Source organism: Stegastes partitus, unplaced genomic scaffold (genome assembly GCF_000690725.1).
Source record: "Stegastes partitus isolate 25-593 unplaced genomic scaffold, Stegastes_partitus-1.0.2 Scaffold320, whole genome shotgun sequence".
Classification (NCBI taxonomy): Eukaryota; Metazoa; Chordata; class Actinopteri; family Pomacentridae; genus Stegastes; species Stegastes partitus.
In genome coordinates, this window is record NW_007578051.1 from 178,673 (window position 1) to 197,460 (window position 18,788).

An 18,788-nucleotide genomic window follows, 5' to 3' on the forward strand; every position below is an offset into this window, starting at 1 on the left:
TTAAGTAGATAGTATTTTTATTTTTTAAAAAAGAAAATGTCCTTCATAACCCAAGTATTTAAATAACGTAAAGCCCAGACGACTTGTTTGGCTAAAAATACATGACATACATATGACACTACTCATATTTCACACATATATTACTTCATTTATCATTTCCATATTCAGTTTTTATGATTATCACTAACGACATATAGATTTAGTGATAGTAAAAATCACATACTTACCAGAGGATACAACTGATGACCACTATACCAGGTACCTACAGGTGAACAGTGAGTCTAACAGGACATGTATTTGATCTTACGCTGCCCTCTAATGTTGTAAAGAAAAACTACCACGTCTTGAGACGAGGCATCAAATGTGGAGCAAATTCAACAAATGACTTTGAAACAACTTATTGCAGCCTGCACTATCATTGTTCCCATCTGTATATTTAAAGAAAAGCACCTCTTTCTTCCTTAAGTGGTTGATAGCAGAGAAAAATAACAAACTGTTCTTATATCTACGCTCTTTCATTAAGCTCCTGCTGACTGATTCATATGTAGTTGTGTAATCTGTATATACTCTTCTGTTTACTCTATGCTTGCCAGTGTTTGATGTCTCTAAAACAGAGTTTTGGCTGTCAGCAAACTGACTCGGATGGATGTCGGCTGGCCTGAAGCAGTGCTTGGTTTTTATTCTTTCATATGTAAGAGAACAACCACAATCTACTGTGAATTTGGAGATAAAATAAGAGCATCACAGCATCCACCTACGTCTCCTCGTAGACGAAACAAAATGTTAATAATTTGAGAAGTTTTCGTTACAAGTTGTAGACTGCAGTGGTTCTCAAAGTGGAGGTCGTGGCCCCGCTGGGGGTCACGAAACACCAAGAAAGGGGGTCGCAAGATGATTTCAGTAAGTCAAATCAAATTTAATTAATTGTTGTATCTAACAAGACGCAGGTTAAAGGTTGAATTCTGGCCACAGCGGCAGTGGGATGTGAATTTGGCCAGATGTCCTTTAGTTTTCTGGAGCAATACACACACACACACACACACACACTCAGCTAGTCTTACTTCAGTCACAGTATAGCGATCATTGTGACAGTGACAATTCCTTAGATTCATATTTTTGCATTGTCTTGGCAATATTATTGATGAAAAATATTAGAGAAGCGCAGCTATACATATATGTCACTGACAAGAGAGAGCTTTCCAAAAACATGTCTGTAACACCCAGAGATGATACCAAATATAGAAATTAATGTATTAGATTTGACTAATTATCAGATTTTAGGTGGTTATTTATGTTTTGTTTTTTTGGTTTTTTTATCTTAATGAAAGAAAGCAGTCATGGTTGAGTATTTTAGACCAGTAAGTAATTTGTTGTGACCATTTCTGTCTCTTTCTCTATAATCAACTGGTTACTTATGGGTTGATGTTCATGCTGGCTGTGTTTTGTGTGACAGAGTGAGAGGAATAAGGTGCGTTCAATTCACTGTTTGATCCTCCAAGAATTTCTAACTGGACTTTAACACTATTTGGCAGTTAATGTAGCTGTTTTCTAAATGTTGGGATGTTAGAATGACTCAAAATGCCTGAGAGGAAGCTGGCAAACACGTTCGCTGATGTACCTCATGTTCACATTAATCACATAATAACAATATACAGTAATTCACATTTGACTTTGGTGTCATGCAGATATAAAGCCACAATCTGATTATTGTTGTGCTTTCTTTTAACCTTCATTATACATGATTCCCTTTAATATGACAGATTTAAAGATGAGAATCACCACAAAGCTACCACGGATATAACTGGTAAATATAATATATACAGTAAATACAGCAAACTGATTTTAACCTTAATATGCTGCACGCTGGTGCCCCCTATTGTTGGAAAGCAAAATTATTTCTACTTTTCCCAAGATCACAAAAACAAGATGGGCCTTAAGGAAATAAGGGCCTCTCAATAAGAATCCCAATTTCCCAACCTGATTTAAAATGTAAATCATCTCTGATCTACTTAGAACAGAGTTTTAGCAGTCAGCAAACTGACCAGCAGGGTCACCACCAGTGATGTCAACTGGCCTGAACCACTGCTCAGAACTATAGGTCCAAGTGAGATGTCCACGGTGCCGCGGTAGGACACATCCCTGCGAGCTCGCCTGTGGTAACCCGGGTAGCAGTGCTGCAGGAAAACAACATTAGAGGCTTCTGCACCCGTTGATATTTTTATAATCTCATTGCAAACACGGTGTTACTTACAGCTGTGCAGTTGTTGTTCCTCAGGAAGCACAGGTGGGTCTGACAGTGCATGTAAAGGGAAGAATAGTTGGTGAAGGCGAACATTCGGAAGGAGAATCGGGCCACAGTGGAGACGCCGTTCTGCAGCATTTCCACTGTGCCATCTGCTGTATTAGGACACCTGGAGGAGAGAGACGGTGGTAAACGTTAGACTGTACAGCAACAGGGTTCAGTTGTATAGAAGCAAATGAGGAGAGTTCTCGTGAGGGCTATCAGTGCCAAGACAAGCTCTTTTACTCTTCAGTGATGAGATCCCAGCGGACAGGGTAGCTTGCGATGTTGACTGGCGTGGCCCAGCAAGACTCCAGAATGGTGGAGATCTGGGTTTGGTCAACTCCTTCCGTCCGCACCTCCACATACAGCTTCTCATCTACTTCTACATCTATGCTTCGGGTACTGGTGAAGGGGAAGCGGAAGCCAGCGTCCTGGTAGAGGATCATTCTTGTGTGATACTCTCCACGACCAGATGGAAGCTTCTTCCTCACAAGGCTATGAAAAAAAAACACAAACACATAATGTGATAACACTCAAGCTTGATTACCAAAAACCTGTTGTGGATTGTTCCTTCCCAAGAGCGGCTCATTAATTAAAATGTAACACTTGTGCAGCAAGTGCAATTTGCATGAAGTGTGTTAGACTAAGTCTAGCTGGTAATCTTTGACACGTTCACGTTTCATCAGAACAGAGGCAGATTCTTCAGAATTTAAGTTTGCATTGTTCGCTAAGAAATTTAATTGTGAAGATGCAGAACATCTGGAAAACTACAACAGAGTTCATACAACTGAGGCCACTTTTTTTTTGGCAGTGTTCTTACCACTGACTCTGATCAATGACCCAAAAAGGCTTGAGGTGCAGATGTACAGCAGCAAAGAATCCTCTGATACGATACATTAATATTAAAACGCTGGTAGCACTGCACACATTTTGATATATCACTATGAATAAATGTTTGCTATTACAAAAAAAACTGTCATAATTTTGATTTAGGCAGCACCGCTGCAGTCAAGGAATTGGTCAAATAAAACATGCAGAGGAGAAGGTATTGTTACCTCTCCACAGGGTTGATGCCCACAGCCATAGACAAGGCCTGATTTAGAGGATATTCACAGCAGAAACGCAGATCAATGTTCCTCTGGCGGCTGATTACACCTCCGTGAGTATCCACATCGCCCTGGATGGCGTTCTCATACATGAAATGGGTTCCATTGCTCTTGAAATTGGAATGACAAAATTATGTAAGTCAATGATCTATAATCTCATTAAGTCTGCACTTATAACACTGTAGTCTATGGACTGTACCCTGAGAACCGTCCCACACAGATGGTCATCATTGTCGAAGTGGAACACCAGGCGTCCGTCCCGCAGGGTCGAGTTGCAGGAATCATCTCGGAGATGAAGGGCGTTGGAGTGGAAACCAGCTTCAAACAGCTGGCAGCGAGACACAGACATGGTGCCTGAACTATTGGCACAAGTGATGAACGAGTCTGTGGAAGAACGATAGAAATAAAAATCACTTTTTGAGGTTTTTGATAGATAATCTCCTCAGTTTACCCCAAAGTCACCCAATAAATCACTCAATGCTGTTGAAAAAGGGAGAAAATGTTGGAAAGTTACGGAATACTAAAGCTACATAAAACCATTAAATTGCATATGTAAATTACATATGCAAACAGTACCTATAAATAATATTCACTCCCTTGGAAGTTTTTGCTTTTTATAGTTTTTCAACATTAAATCATGGTCAATGCCATTTGGCTTATTGACAAAAATTTACAAAGAAAGACTCTTGCATGTCAAAGTGAAAAAAGATTTCTTCAAAGTAATGTAGATTAATTATAAATACAAAATGTAAAATAACTGGCAGCATGAGTACGTAAGGAGTGACTCATCCAATAAGTATTCAAACTCCTTAAAATAACTCATCTAATTCGACACAGGTGCATCTAACAGGTGCTAGAAGTCATGCAAATGTGTCTCAGGTGATTTTAGTATAAAGACGCCTGCATCTGGAAGAACCAGTCACTGGTGAACCAGTACTCCTGACTATAACTACACCACAAAATAAAATTTAAAAAAAAATAAACTCTTTAAAAAGTTATTAAAAAGTATAAGTCTGGGGACAAGTCAAGAAACCTTTGGAATACAGCTACATCACTTAAAAAATGAAAGAAATATGACACATGGATATTTTGCGTAGAGAAGGCCGTTATCAAGAACTGGGTGACTGCGCAAAAAAGAAATCAGTGAGAGAGGCCACCAAGACATGTATGACTCCTCTGAAGTTACAAGCTCCAGCCACTGAGATGGAGAGATTGTGAAAACAACAACAGTTTCCTGTTCTTCACCAGTCAAAGCTTTATAGGAGAATGGAAAAGGGAAAGACACTGTTGAACAAAACTCATATAAAGTCTCGATGACAGTTCGCCACAAGGAAAGACTATAAAGTCAACTGGACAAAGGTTCTTTGGTCTGATGAGATGTAAAGACGTAAATTGAACTCTTTAGCCATCAGATTAGATGTTTTGTGAAGCAGACACCATATCACTCCATATTATCACAAGCACAACATCCCCACAGTGAAGCATGGTGGTGGCAGCATCATTTTGTGAGGATGCTTCTCGGCAGCAGGCCCTGGAAAGCTTGTAAAGGCAAAGGTAAAATGAGTGCAGCAAAATGCAGGGACATATGTTGCCTGTTTTTCACCAGTCAAAGCTTTATGGGAGAATGGCAAAGTGAAAGACACTGTTGAACAAAACTCATATTAAGTCTCGATGACAGTTTGCCACAAGGAAAGACTATAAAGTCAACTGGACAAAGGTTCTTTGGTCTGATGAGACGTAAAGATGTAAATTGAACTCTTCATCAGATTAGCTGTTATGTGTAGCGGACACCATATCACTCCATATTATCACAAGCACAACATCCCCACAGTGAGGCATGGTGGTGGCATGTGTACAAAGCTTGTAAAGGCAAAGGTAAAATGAGTGCAGCAAAATGCAGGGACATATGTTGCCTGTTTTTCACCAGTCAAAGCTTTATGGCAGAGTAGCAAAGCGACTTTGCCATGAGGTCATTTTTTGTAAATCCTTGTCAAAAAAGCCACATTTAATTGAGCATGATTGAATGTCAAAAAGCAACCACAAAGGAAAACTTTCATAAGGGGTGAATACTGTTTATAGACACTCGACATGTGACTGTAGATATGTAAGTAACTCCTGTGCTCATACAGCGTTCACTATAATGGCGTTATTATTTTAGTTATCAAAAAACAAAGCAGAGTTTGGAGACGAGCTGCCCTCACCGTAGCTCTCGTTGTTTCGTCGGTGATGGCGTTCATCGCAGAAGCAGCCGTAAACACCGTCCTTCTCACCACACCACTCATACTCTGTGCAGTCCAGCTGTTCACATGGGTCTGACTCAGCTGCAGAAATAGTGAGATAAAAGTCTCTAAGCCTATTGGCCTGAAGGATTTCTTTTTTCATTCATTATCTTGGATATATTCAGCCAGTGCAAACGTACCACAGTGCAAACCAGAGCGCCAGTCAGTGATGTTCAAGCCCACAACAGAGCAGGTTCTCTCGTAGGCTTCGACAGCAGAACATAGCATGCCATTGGCTGGAGTGTAGAGGCAGAGATCGTAGACACAGGAGGCAAAGAATGGCTGAGGGTCAGAGTGCAGGTGGCAGGCGCTGAATGGACCGCTGGTGTTGGTGATGACACTACAGAGTTCGGAGTATTCTGTCACAAAGGTACAGTCGTTCAATCCACCGCCCCTTGTGTCATCAGTGGATCCACATCTGGAAAAGCAAACATAAAATTAACACTTTGTGAGACTTTGTCACAACATACAGTCTGCATCTGCAATATGCAGTGTTGTGACAGAACGTTGGATGGTACACACACACACACACACACACACACACACACACACACACACACACACACACATCTGACACTCTGTATTTTAATGGTTTGCTACATCCTGTAGAAAGTGTCTTTGAGCTGTAGCTGAAGTCAAGTACTGTTTTTATAAATCCCATTTAGTTTTCTGGTTCAGTAAAACAAGTACACTTTTCTGAACTCTATGAACTTGAAATGACCCTTTGTTCTTTTAAACTAGTATTCTAATTTCTGCTGAAGTGTAAAAATGGGGTATCAATATGCATCTGACGTCCACTCGTCATTAAAATGTTCCACCACAACTCAACCACTGGGTGTTGGAGCAGGATTCACAGTAAAACAAAAAAAAAGGAAAGAAGAGTAAGTCTATTGACAAAATCATGTCTTACATTTTAAGTTTGGGTGAAATAAATACCTGCTTTGAAAAAAAATGGAAACTTCAAGTTGACTTGCCTTTACATTAAGTTGCAGCAATGCAAACTGTTAATTTTAGAGAAGTCAAATGATTTAATTATATCTAACTTGTAAAGCAATATGACACTATCACCTATGTGTGTCAATCTTATCTGATGCAATCTGTCAGATATGTTGCCATAGACTGAGGTTATTTGGACTGAAAGTCAAAAGGGGTCATGTTATGCAAAATTACATTTTTTATTGTTTCTTGGCTAAATTTTGTGTCCTATGTGTGTCCAGAGACACAAAATATGAGAATAGAGTAACTCCTCATCTAGTCTTTTCTCCTCGGTCAGAAAGTGTGTCTGAATGAGTCGTTCAGGTTTGTTGGTTTTAAAGCTACAGACACTGAAACAGCCTGTTAAGAACAGGGCAAAAAAAAGTTAAAGGCACAATAGAATACATGAACTGGGCAGTGTTTTGAAATAAAACTTGAAATCTACATTCTGTGGACATTAGAAACTTACATTAACTTGTTAGAAATGGGTTTTAAATGGATGCTCTGAGTGGTGATGTACTTTCTTTGAACACAAGTGTAAGTGAGAAATTGTACTATTGCCTAAAAAATGTTCGACTAGAAACGATGGTTTGCAAAATCTCTGTTAAAATGCAGTGAAGTCAAGCTGAACAAGACTTTATTGGCTTCATTAATGATATTTTAGTGATGCATGTGTAAATTGCCAAACACAGTAGATCATCTCACCCTGCTTGGCTTGTTGATGACTTCCAGCTGTGTCCAAATTCATTGTCATTTTGCGCCAGTGTGCCATTGGGCAAGACCTTGTCATCTGTAGAGTTGCTGTTAAAGTTCCCGCACATCCCGGTGACTCTGTTTCTATGGCGTTGGCCAATTCTGACCAGTAAAGTACTCCGGCCATCAAACTGGACAATCAAGTCAGAAGCATTGACGACCATGTAGCTTCCCTGTCTGACCACCTGAGCTAAGGTCCCAACAGTGGTGGGAAGAGACACCGCATTTCCATTTACCTGAGTGGACAAGAGGTTAGAGAGACATCAAATGAATGTAAAAAGTTGTTCATCTTGAAAATAATTAGGAGCTTACCGTCACTCTTTTGTTGGGTCCAATCCTGACATGCGAGTCCTCTGCTTGATGCCTGAGGTATATATCCACGGCAGATACAAACGACACACGGTTGTTGCCACGGTGGTTATTGGTGGCTGCCACATAAAACTGGGTTTCGTTGGCATCAAGTGTGTCACTCTGTGTAATGATGTAAGAGCATGTGCCCTGGAAATGAGCCAGTGCTCCATCAAAGGTGATGTAGTGTGGATCTCCCCACACCGTGCAAGTAGACAGTGCATCATTACAGCCCAGCTGGCCATTTCTGATGGTGCACTGTTGTGTGGGAGTGCAAGACGTAGGAGAACATTGCAGGTCATTGGGAGCACGACATTCACATCTCTGGGAGCAACCGTTTGTCCAGAAGGACTCACCAGCCTGTATTATGTGACAAAAAGTGACATGTGCATTAACCTACTGAGCTCATGCCTCATTACAGCTATTGGCGAGAATGTGGAACGATACAATAAAACGGTTATTGTTCGCTATTGTTCCATGCTGTCTGTCACACATTAGCAGTCAGGTGGAACACCCTGCGCATACTGTGAAATCATCATTACATAGCTGTATTGTTTAGAACCACATTTGTTTTTTTCCTTCTTGCCAAGTTGTAACTCACTCCTATCATTTACAGCATTATTCAAATGCCTGATGAAATTAAAATGTGGCAAAGAAAAATTCTTTGGTGATCAGATGAAAGCAGCATCCGTGACTTGTGTACTTGTGTACTTGTGTACTCTTTCCTACTCTTATTTGTCTTACATGGTATTTCTCATACCATATCATGTTCAGGTGCAGCTGTTGTGAACTGTGTACACGTAAGAAAGCACAAATTATTGAAAGAATTTATATAACAGAAAAACAAAACGGACAAGCAGTAAGTCTCACATCAATGCACTATTTTCTTTCTCTGTCTGTAGTTATCAGGCTTGCTGACGCTTCCAGCAGCTCTGTGTGAAAGGCACAAACCGAGGCGGCAGTCAGACAGGTGCATTATTAATGATCGTGCTGCAGCTGCTGCCACAGTTGGAGGGTCAGTGCGTGAGACAGCAAATTTTAGACCCAATATGTGTGTAGATTACGTAAAACATTAAAAAAAGATTGTCATCGTATACCAGAACTCCATGAGATTATGTAGACAGCTAAGTAGTTTCTCTTTAATACCTTAAAGTAGCAAAACATTGTACAGCAGCTTTATAAAGGCAAATGAAGAGTAAGTTTTTCATTACTGATACTGATGTTGATGGATGATTGGGGCAGACTGATTTAAGGGGACATAGCAATAGTTGTTACATCTATAATACAGCAGAGCTGCGAAGTGCGTGACTCACGTCATAGTAGAAACCATCATGTTGGCAGCCACAGTTTTGCACAGGGACACACCTCGTACCACTCCTGACGAAACCTTCATCGCAGAAACATCCCTCTGAACAGCTCTGCTCACAGGTGGCATTAGTGCTGCTGGCACAGGTGTGACCACAGTCTGTACCACACAGCTCATAGTGACTGTTGGCTGCACAGTTGAGTCCTTGATAAGCGAGAAAACAAATTATAGTTGTCAGGTGGTGGAAAAAAAAAATCAGTCAACAAACTCAGCCCATATGTAGATGCAATATTTCCAAAGACTTGATTATCTTGACTGGTTGACTCACGGCAGGGGGTGTCCTGTCTCCAAGGGTAGATCTGAACATCAGCAGACTGACAGGCGCTGACATATGACTGAATGGCCCTGCACAGAAGATCTTGGTTTCGATTTCCGGACACGCAGACATCAAACACGCAGTCGGTGAAATACGGTGCCGGGTCCACCTGCTCGTGGCAGAAGCTGAAGGGGCCGTCGGCTGCCCGAATCACCTCACACTGAGCTCTGGCTGGCTGCTCGTTGGGACATCGAGGGCAAGAGGAGCCGCAGCCATCACTGCAGGTGTAGTTCCCTGCAACCTTCCATGACGCCCCAAACTCATGTGGAGTGGTGACTGTTGTTCCATTTGGAGCGTGGAACTCATCATTTGGGTTACCGTTGAAGTTTCCGCAAAGTCCACATGTTTGTCCACTAATGAAGATAATTCGAGGAGAAAAAAAACAAACAAACAAAAAAAGCCAGAATGATATGTTAAATCAATCAGTCAAACTTTAGTTACAATTTTTATGCATATTTATAATAAGTGATCGGGACAAATGTAGACTCAAAGAAATAAAAATGACCAAAATGTAATAATAAAACCAAAAGGTCTGTACACATAAAGTAAACTATAAAGAACAAAATATTTTAAAGGCTCCCTCTAATGAGATTCTAGTTTTTTACTTTATTAACATGCCCACATTATGTTTTTCCCTGAAGTATGTCGATGACAGTCTCAAAAGCATTTGGAGTTTTGGACTTCTGCAATTTCATTTGTAACAAAACGAAGGAACCAGTCCTGCAGGGTGGCTGAATTACGCCAACAACACAACTTGCTTTGTGGGGCATAGCATAGTTTTAGTGTTTGAGCAGAGCTGTGGGTGAGCTGGTGTGCTCGAGCTGCAGTGAGCTGAGTGAGTGAAGAAGGAGGTGGGGACAGCATGGGTCTGTACATTCCTAAGCAGGTAACAATTTAGTATTATTTTTAAAGCTTTGTAAGACACAAGACAATTATTTTCCTGAAAAAAAAATCCTCAATATGCCATTACTAAACACAGACATGAGCTCTAAAGGTTAAATCAATGCCTGGAGAGGGACTTTAAGATGATAAATACAAGTACAGCGATTTTCAAATACAAATAAAAACGGGTCATCCAATCAAAGTTAATTCTAAAGGAGAAGGATTTAGGCTGACATCGAAAAATGTCTAAACGTTAAACTGCTCTCAGATTGCTCCAACAGCTTGAAGCATAAAATCTTTTGTCCAGCACTTTGGAACAACTAATAGAAGTTCATATATTGCAACACATGTCAGAAAAGAAGGTTGGTACAAAACTGAACTGATTTAAATATGAAAAAAAGACTTTTCTTAAAAATGGATTTCATTTGTTTTCTCATTAAAACTTGCATGGCAGAGTTCCTGAGTGCCGAGGTTGAGAAAATGTAAGTCATTAGAACGTAACTTGAGCTGTACCTGTAATTCGAAGGCAGAGAGACCGACACTGTACTCCATCCGTCGTACGAGACACTCAGGCCAAAATCCACAGTGACAAATGTTCGAGATCCACTTGCATAGATAGATACAAGGCTGCCATTCAAGTGAACTGGTAAATTTCTTGTTATTCCATTTACCTAAAGAATTGAAAATTGAAATGTCTTCAGCAGCTCTCTACAGCAATTTCAATTATCCACCAATACCAATATTTACAATAAGACAGTAAAGGCACGGCTCATTTAGTTGAGCTTTTCCCACCATCTGTCGTCTTACTTTCTTAAGATGAAGAATATCACTAAAGGTTCAGAAATAAATATAAATTTTAAATTTAACTTACCTCTACAATACCCCTCCTGTGTCTGGACATGTGCACTTGATAGCCCCACACGTTGACAAAAACCTCAGCTGTGATTGAAACCTGCAACCCATTCCACGCCTCATTCTTAGCTTCCACAGAAAACTGGTGGAGGCCATGAGTGGAGTTGCAAAGATTGGCCAGAACATAGCGACAGGTTCCCTGGAAGTCATAGGCTTTGCGATCAAAGGTGAGATAATGAGGGTCTCCAGAGGCAGAGCAGGTGCCACGAGGGATGGAGTGGCAGCCCAACTCGCCAGCCACCACCCGGCAGGACTGCTGGGGACCACAGGAGTTGTTGACACAGTGAACCAGCCCAGTAATGCTATTACAGCTGCACAAGCGCTGACATTGTTGACCATCCAAGAACTGCTCGCCACCTTCGCGATAGCGTCCATTGTGATAGCATCCACAGGACGTTGGTGGCACACATTGGTTGCCATTGAGGACAAAGCCATCATTACACTGGCACCCATCCTGGCACTGAGTGTCACAGGTGAAGGGGAAGGAGAGGCTGGGGCAGGCAGACGGACAAGAGCTTCCGCAGAGCTCATAATGGCTGTTTGAAGGGCAGGTTTGTGCTAGAGAAAAGACAAAAAGTTATTTTAGAAAGGTTAGTGAATGTTTTTATATCAAAGTCGTCTCCACCAAAAGCAGTAAGGACTTACCACAGGCAGTTGCGTTCCTCCACTGCCCTAAGGTAACGCCCCTTTCTTGACACATGAGTACATAATCTCGTAGGACCTCACACAGTGCTGATGCTGGATCTCTAGAGCTCCTGAGTATGTTCACACAGGCATCCACCTGCTGCTGTGGATCCACCGTGGCATTACACGGTGCAAAGGGCCCATGTGGTGAGGTAAGAATGCCGCAGTACTCAGTGGAACTGTAGTTGGTTGTAGTATTGTGATTGATGCTTTCCACGCACTGCGCAGAGAGGGAGCCACTTCGCCAGCTGTCCCCAAAGGCCTGAGAACTGCTGACCAGTGTACCATTGGGTGTGCGGAAGTCGTCGTGTGGGTGACCATTGTTGTTACCACAGAGTCCAGCCAGTGAACCATTGTAGCTACTGGGTACAGTGAGCCGAACAAAGCGGGGCCACACTGTCTGCACAGTTACACCAGAGGAGGTCCGAAGGATGATGCTGTGAATGCTGCTGTGGTAGATGTGGATTCGGTTGGATGCAGAGCTGAAAGGTAGTCTGATCAGCTGACCGTCAACCTAAACATTTAAACAACAAGTGTCAGATTTTGGGGGTGACCAGAATTTTAGTTTCCAAGGAAAAAATAAAACAAAAAGTTCAAAGAAAAGTTTTAATGCATGCAAGAAGATAATCACAAACTGAATTCTTTTTAGTAGGACTTTTCTCTGGTGTCACCACTCAGTTTTTACATTTATATTGATTGAAACATATTTCAGTCATTTACCTGAACTCTGCTGCTCTGTGACATCTCAATGGAGACTTGTGTTCCCTCTGCCTCGATCTTTAGCACGTTGGAAAAACCCTGTTGGCGTCGTGGCACTTTTTCTGCTGTCACCTCAAAGTGCGATTGAGAAGACGATCCTATTACTTTGGAAAGGGTCAAGCGACACGCCCCAGGGTACTGGTATATCAGTCCATCAAAGGTATGATATGACCCTGAGCCCCTTAGCCAGCATGTTGCGTGGCTGTTGGGTCTGCATCCTCTTTCGCCATCCTCCACACCACACGACTCAAGTGGGCCACAACTGTGGGAGCGACAAGTCATGGAGCCAGACCTACAGCTACAGCGTCTTCCACAGTTGTCGTCTAGTATTACGGTTTCTCCAGAGCGGTAGTAGCGACCCTCAAAGCTGCAGCCACAGTCAGACTGGGGGACACAGACCCCTCCGCTGAGGACAAAGCCTGAATTGCAGATGCAGCTCTCCTGGGCAGGGAGAGGGCAGTTGTTGGTGGAGTTGGGATTGACACAGGTAGATGGACATCCTGTGCCTTGGGACTCAAAGTGGCTGTTTGCTGGGCAGGGGATTTCTAGACAAATTCAAACAACATCGATCTTAACATTGTGGACATTTTACCGTGAAGATATTTTTGAAATCATTTTGAATGACAGATAGGCATACCACAGAAGCCAGGTCTTCTCCAGCTTTGCAGCTGGATACCATTTTGCTGACACTGACTTGCATACACATTTAGGGCTTGACACAGAATGGGCTGGTACCCTCCTCCTACACACAGATCGTACACACAACTGTCCACATATCTCTGTGGGGGAAATCGTTGCTGGCAAGCGGCAAAAGGTCCAGACGTGCTCTGGAGGATACCACAGTGGGCAGCATTGCTGTACAATGCTGTTTGAGCGTTAGTGCAGGAAGCACAGTTCAGCCCTCCACATCGCGCTGCACATCCAGGCTCATCATCCCCGGGCACTTGCCAGCTATTGGCAAAAACCACATCAGAGCTCACAACCTGGCCTTGGCGTGTTCGAAAGTCATCTCCAGGGTGATTGTTGAAGTTCCCACACAGTCCACATGTTGCATTCTGGTAGGTGTAGGGCACCTTGACCCGGACAAGATGATTAGCATCATAAGATACCTCCAAGCCAAAGTTAGTGGTGACGATCACAGAAAACCCTGACTCGTAAACCTGGATGTTGCCATTGCTGAGGGAGAACGGAGTTGCTGCAAAGCTTCCATTAACCTGTAATCACACCAGGATACAAACACAGATCTGATAATATGATCAAAACAACAATATCACAGCAAAGGGAAACTCAGTTCTTACGGTTTACCTTAGCCTCACCACGGCGTCCTTTGACAATCTCAATGGTTTCATTGTAGACATGCACTCTAACCAGTCGTGTCCAGGAAACACGAGTGCTGCCCCGGTGTTCGTTCTTGCCCTCCACTCTGTAGTAGGGCAACCCACCATGACATTGTTCTGAAAGAACATAGGTGCAGGTGCCCTGAAAGTGAAAGACTGTGCCATCGAAGGTGTAGTAATGTGGATCACCGCTTATGGTGCAGGTGCGTCTCTGCACCGTCTGGCAGGCGAACTGAAAGGAAGTTCTCCGGCAGATTTGTGAGAAGGAGCAGGGCTGGTTGTGACACTGCAGGCCTGCTGAGGTGCAGGTGCACTTCTGATTACAGGCACTGTCGCTCCAGAATGAATCACCGAGCTGCACGGTTGTACCTTTGAAGAAAATAAAAAGAAACGTTCTTTGAAAGGCTTTGACTTCAGCCTGCAAACATTTTAACTATTTACAATTCCTGAGCCCTCGCTTAGTTATTTTGCAATAGGCCTAGACTGCTGGGGGTCTTCCCGTTATGCACTGAGCACCTGTCTCATTCTGTCCCCATGCAACTATATGCCACCATTGCATGTCAGTAAATTTGTGATTTCTCTTTCCTGTTATTTGTGTCTTGTCCTCTCTGCAGGTATCTCTGCATCTGGAGTTAGTGGCTTCACTAACTTCCAAACTGCTTTTTTTTCCCTTTGCATTGTTTGTCTGTTCATCTGCAGTCCTTACATTATTCAGTGGCTCAACAACAAGGACAGATTTATCACCAGGCTTTGCAACATTTTCACTGAGTGCCTGATGGCATTTGCTTGTCACTCTAAAGGAGCACTGTGGGGACCACCCTCTGGTTCTGGTCTTACCATTGAAAGTGCAGCCTCTTGACCCATGGTCCACCCGGAAAGCAAAGCGTCGAGGTACGTTGACGTTGCTCAGGGTGAGCGCTGAGATATCGACTGAGAGGATGCTAGATACATGAGGTAAGTATGTTCCAGTGATGGAGAAATGGTGAACAGAGTTGACTGTGTCGTATCCAACCTGAAATTACAAGTCACACAGATCACATGAATTACAGGTTTATTTCTTATTTGCACAGTGTCAAGTTCACTTTCAGTAAGAGATGGCAACTAAAAAAACCTGCTCCACAGCGCAATGCATTTAATTCTTATGACTCTAACCTCCACTCTTCTAGTTGGTGGGGCGATTGTCCCATAGTTCATCAGCACAAATGAGTATTGGCCACCAGAGATCAAGACTGCCTGGAATGTTGATTGCTGGAAAAAACAACAACTTGGTGTTATTGAAGTATACACATTAAATAATGGGTAAAACAGACACTGACATTATATGTATTTTCTTATTTAGAAAGACGTGACTTACTGTTCTACTAAATGGATAATAGGCCACCTGATACCATGTCGCTACAAAGACCCATTCAGCAGTGAAGCTCAGTCTTGGAAAGTACGTATTAATGTCTCGTGTAGCTTGCTGGAGAACAGTGCCACTGGTGTATTGCATGTAGTTGATCTGACCATTGCGTCTGTTGTCTATATCAGTCCAGAATGGAGCAATGATGTCTCTGGTTCCATGCATTGGAATCCTTTCAGGTGTGTATCGAGACCATGGCGCGTTAAATGTCAGATCTCCATTGTGGTTCACCTAGAAAAAAAAAAAGGTTCTTACTAACAAAGTGTTAGTAGGTGATTACTAGTCGCTGGCAATCACATGTTACCAAATATCAACATATTTACAGCTGCAGTTAACCAAATTACATCTCTGACAACACACTGACGACAGTTATCTAATACTTGTCATTACTGAATCGTTTATATCAGAATCATTTAGGTCAAATTAAAATTAAACAGAAACTAATACTTTTTAAAAAATGCATTTGTTGCTTCACCAACTCATTCAATTTATTCTTTTTGTATATTTACAACTCAGATCTTGAGTTGGGAGTGATTTGCCACTCAATGGATGAATAATTTATTTCTCCACAACTCCTAGCAGTCTTCAAAAAATATAGATGTTGTAGATTGCCAAATGGATTTTTTACATACGTAAATCTGATTGTGGGACTGTCCGAAATAAACAAAGGGTCGACTTAGAGCAATTCGAGGAGAACTTCCATCGTCCGATCGAGCGCTTGTTGTCCCACCGATTGGGTAGAGGGGTCCTGGAGAGAACAAATAATGTCTCCTTTTTATTTTCAGCACCAAGTGTAACCAAAATACTAAAAAATATTAAAAGACAGAAGCAGATTGGTTATATTACTAATAACTATGAGAAAGAATGAAACGAGTTCCTCAGACCTATCATTCCTAGTCGCACTGTGAATGGAAAATGATCTACACAGTAAAGAATGTGTATCAGCCACCTGATGGAAAAATTTCAGGTCAGCCGGTTTGCATCTGAATTCCCGGATCAGTAGCGAGCTATCTGACACCAGAGGAAAGGGTTGATGATGGTGATAAACACCCAACCTTCACACCCTCGATGTTTGCTGTGCTATACGAACACTACTCATGTTTTTTAAAGCGCTAAATGCTGGCATTGGATATAAATAGTTTCCTGTTATAACAAAATTCATGTAAATATTCATATTTTAAAATACTAAAATCTTCTGTTAAAAACTACGTATTCCTGCCATCAAACAAATGATCACCACAGCATCTGTGACCCTCTGATTTTGACGTCTTTGCATGACTGGACAGAGCTGAAGAGTATCAACAAATTAAAAATAAGTGAATAAACTCGCCTGTTGCTTGAAGAGACGCCCCACCTATGAAACAAATGCATACATGTAAATGAACCAAAACATGGGACTAATAACATCAATACATCAGTTAGTGAAATCGAATAACCACATCAGTACAAATGGAAGTGACTCAAATCTGATTAAATGCTTACTTATCATTCCCAAAAGCAGCACAGGCAAAATGATTTGACCTGCCATTGTTCAACGCTCAAAAGTCAAACCTGCAAACCGAACATCACAAATTACAAAAACCAAAAAACGAGAAAGTACTCAGAAGGCAAGAATCCCACAATATGCTGCATACATTGATAAATAAATAAATATTTAGATATAAATGCACCAAAATGTTCATCATAAATAGTATTAGCGTTCAACATTTTTCCTGAAGAGGTCTCTGAAATTGAAACTTTGCTTCATTAAATGTATCTTAAGTTACTTGACGTTTTCTTTCTAATCAAAACGTTAATATTTTGTGGACAAATAAGTGCCACTTTCTTATGAGATGCAATTATTATGCAGCTTAACATTCTGGAAATAATGTTTCCCTTAAACAATGTGCAAAATAAATTAATTACCTTCTCGTAGGAGCTTCCTTTCATCAAGTACATCTCATCTGAGCGTGCGGCGCTTCAAGTAGGTTTTATACACAGACAGCTGGCACAGTCCCACAAATCTGTTGTTTTACTAGTTAGGTGTATCTGATGGACAAAGTTACTTCCTCATAACAACTAATCATTCCACCGAGCACTGAGATCAGGGAAGATTACTCGCCTCACCGCAAGAAAAGAAGATGAAATATTCTTCCAAAGACTTAATACTTTGACTTAAAGGTTGTTAACAATCCAAGTGTCTTGACCTTTGTTACAAGTTGTTGGTCATCTTGGTAGAAAATCATTCATTTACTTCTCCTGCTATTGAATTGGCAACAACAACAAAAAAACCCCAAACAAACAAGACTATTCAGTGGTTTTCTGATAAAGTTTAGGGAAATATCAAAACCAAAATATGAATTTGATTTTCTCCCCATGTGACCTGCTTTTTGTTCAGAGTTATCTCAACAAGGTATCTCAAAAAGCCGGAGATGGTTTGACAAACTATAAACAAACATATTTCACATTTTACAGTTGGTTTTACTTCCTCGTGTTTTGGCCTCTGAGATTTCTGCCTCCACCTTAGCACAGTGCACGTAAATGAAACTTTAAAATTAATCCCTCTAGAAACAATGGGACCTTGTAGTGTGGCAGAACATCACCAAGTTTCATGGTGTGTATTTATTCGGCAGTGAGCAGCTACAGTCAACTTATTTATCTTTTTCACCCTTTGTAAAGCACTCCTTGAAATACTTGGAAAATGAAAGTTTCAACCCGAGGGTGTTATTGAAAGATATTTGAAGATATTTTTACTTTAATGACTTCAAAAAAATAAGAAGTTGCAAATCAAAATTAATGAAGTTACCATATACGATCACTTGGTTTATGGTTTTAAAAAAAGGAATTTATAATAAATAAAAGAAAAAGTAACAAACTGTAAAAAATATTTATTTAGAAGCATTTTAGTTTGACGTCATGACACTTACACAACCAGTAAAATATTTATAAAGTGCTTGACAAGTTCATTTAGTACCGTTTTTCTTGGGGTAGTGGTATTAATGGCACTAATCTCAAAAAATAAATCAAACTGGATTTCAATGTAAACCAGTAACAAAGCGTTTATAAAGAGCCTGGAACATTTGTTTAGCGACATTTTTCATTAGGTAGTGATACTGGCACTGATATCAAAACTAAATCAAAGTGCACATGGTTCTTCAACCTCAAGGAGAGGCTCAGGGTGGACACACTGAACGTCCAAGGAAGTTACCAAATATGGTCACTGGCCCCATAAAGGGTTAACCATGTTTGCAATCTTTGCCCAGCTTTAAACCTGGCGTTTTAAATATCTTATACTAACCATATCCTAACCATGGAGGAAAGTAAATCATTGCAACTGTTAATAGAGCGTATGGGGTTGCTTTGCAAGGAGAAAAATACTTTTTACGATTTCATTTTGCAGACGCTT

At 41.2% G+C, this 18,788-nt stretch overlaps 1 protein-coding gene across 1 annotated transcript; it reads right to left on the minus strand.

Moving 5' to 3' along the window:
• LOC103358560 (alpha-tectorin) lies at nucleotides 1–17,348 on the minus strand. Its single transcript, XM_008283578.1, has 24 exons — nucleotides 17,309–17,348; nucleotides 16,886–16,954; nucleotides 16,734–16,757; nucleotides 16,036–16,151; nucleotides 15,356–15,634; nucleotides 15,154–15,249; nucleotides 14,839–15,013; nucleotides 13,970–14,370; nucleotides 13,302–13,878; nucleotides 12,626–13,209; nucleotides 11,867–12,419; nucleotides 11,181–11,779; nucleotides 10,823–10,980; nucleotides 9,380–9,780; nucleotides 9,059–9,255; nucleotides 7,710–8,105; nucleotides 7,350–7,633; nucleotides 5,810–6,087; nucleotides 5,592–5,711; nucleotides 3,590–3,774; nucleotides 3,340–3,500; nucleotides 2,528–2,779; nucleotides 2,252–2,411; nucleotides 1–2,174 (listed from the first exon to the last, which is right to left on the minus strand). The coding sequence occupies exons 2-24, from the start codon at nucleotides 16,929–16,931 to the stop codon at nucleotides 2,010–2,012; spliced, it is 6,207 nt and encodes a 2,068-aa protein (XP_008281800.1). The 5' UTR covers nucleotides 16,932–16,954; nucleotides 17,309–17,348; the 3' UTR covers nucleotides 1–2,009.
• Between the last annotated feature and the right edge of the window lie 1,440 nt (nucleotides 17,349–18,788).

Coding starts and splice junctions, on each gene's coding strand:
- LOC103358560 (XM_008283578.1), bottom strand. CDS start 16,931: ATGGCAGGTCAAATCATTTTGCCTGTGCTGCTTTTGGGAATGATAA. Junction 3,775..5,591: donor ACGAAACAACGAGAGCTACG/GTGAGGGCAGCT, acceptor GTTCTTCCACAG/ACTCGTTCATCACTTGTGCC. Junction 2,175..2,251: donor GGAACAACAACTGCACAGCT/GTAAGTAACACC, acceptor GTTTTCCTGCAG/CACTGCTACCCGGGTTACCA.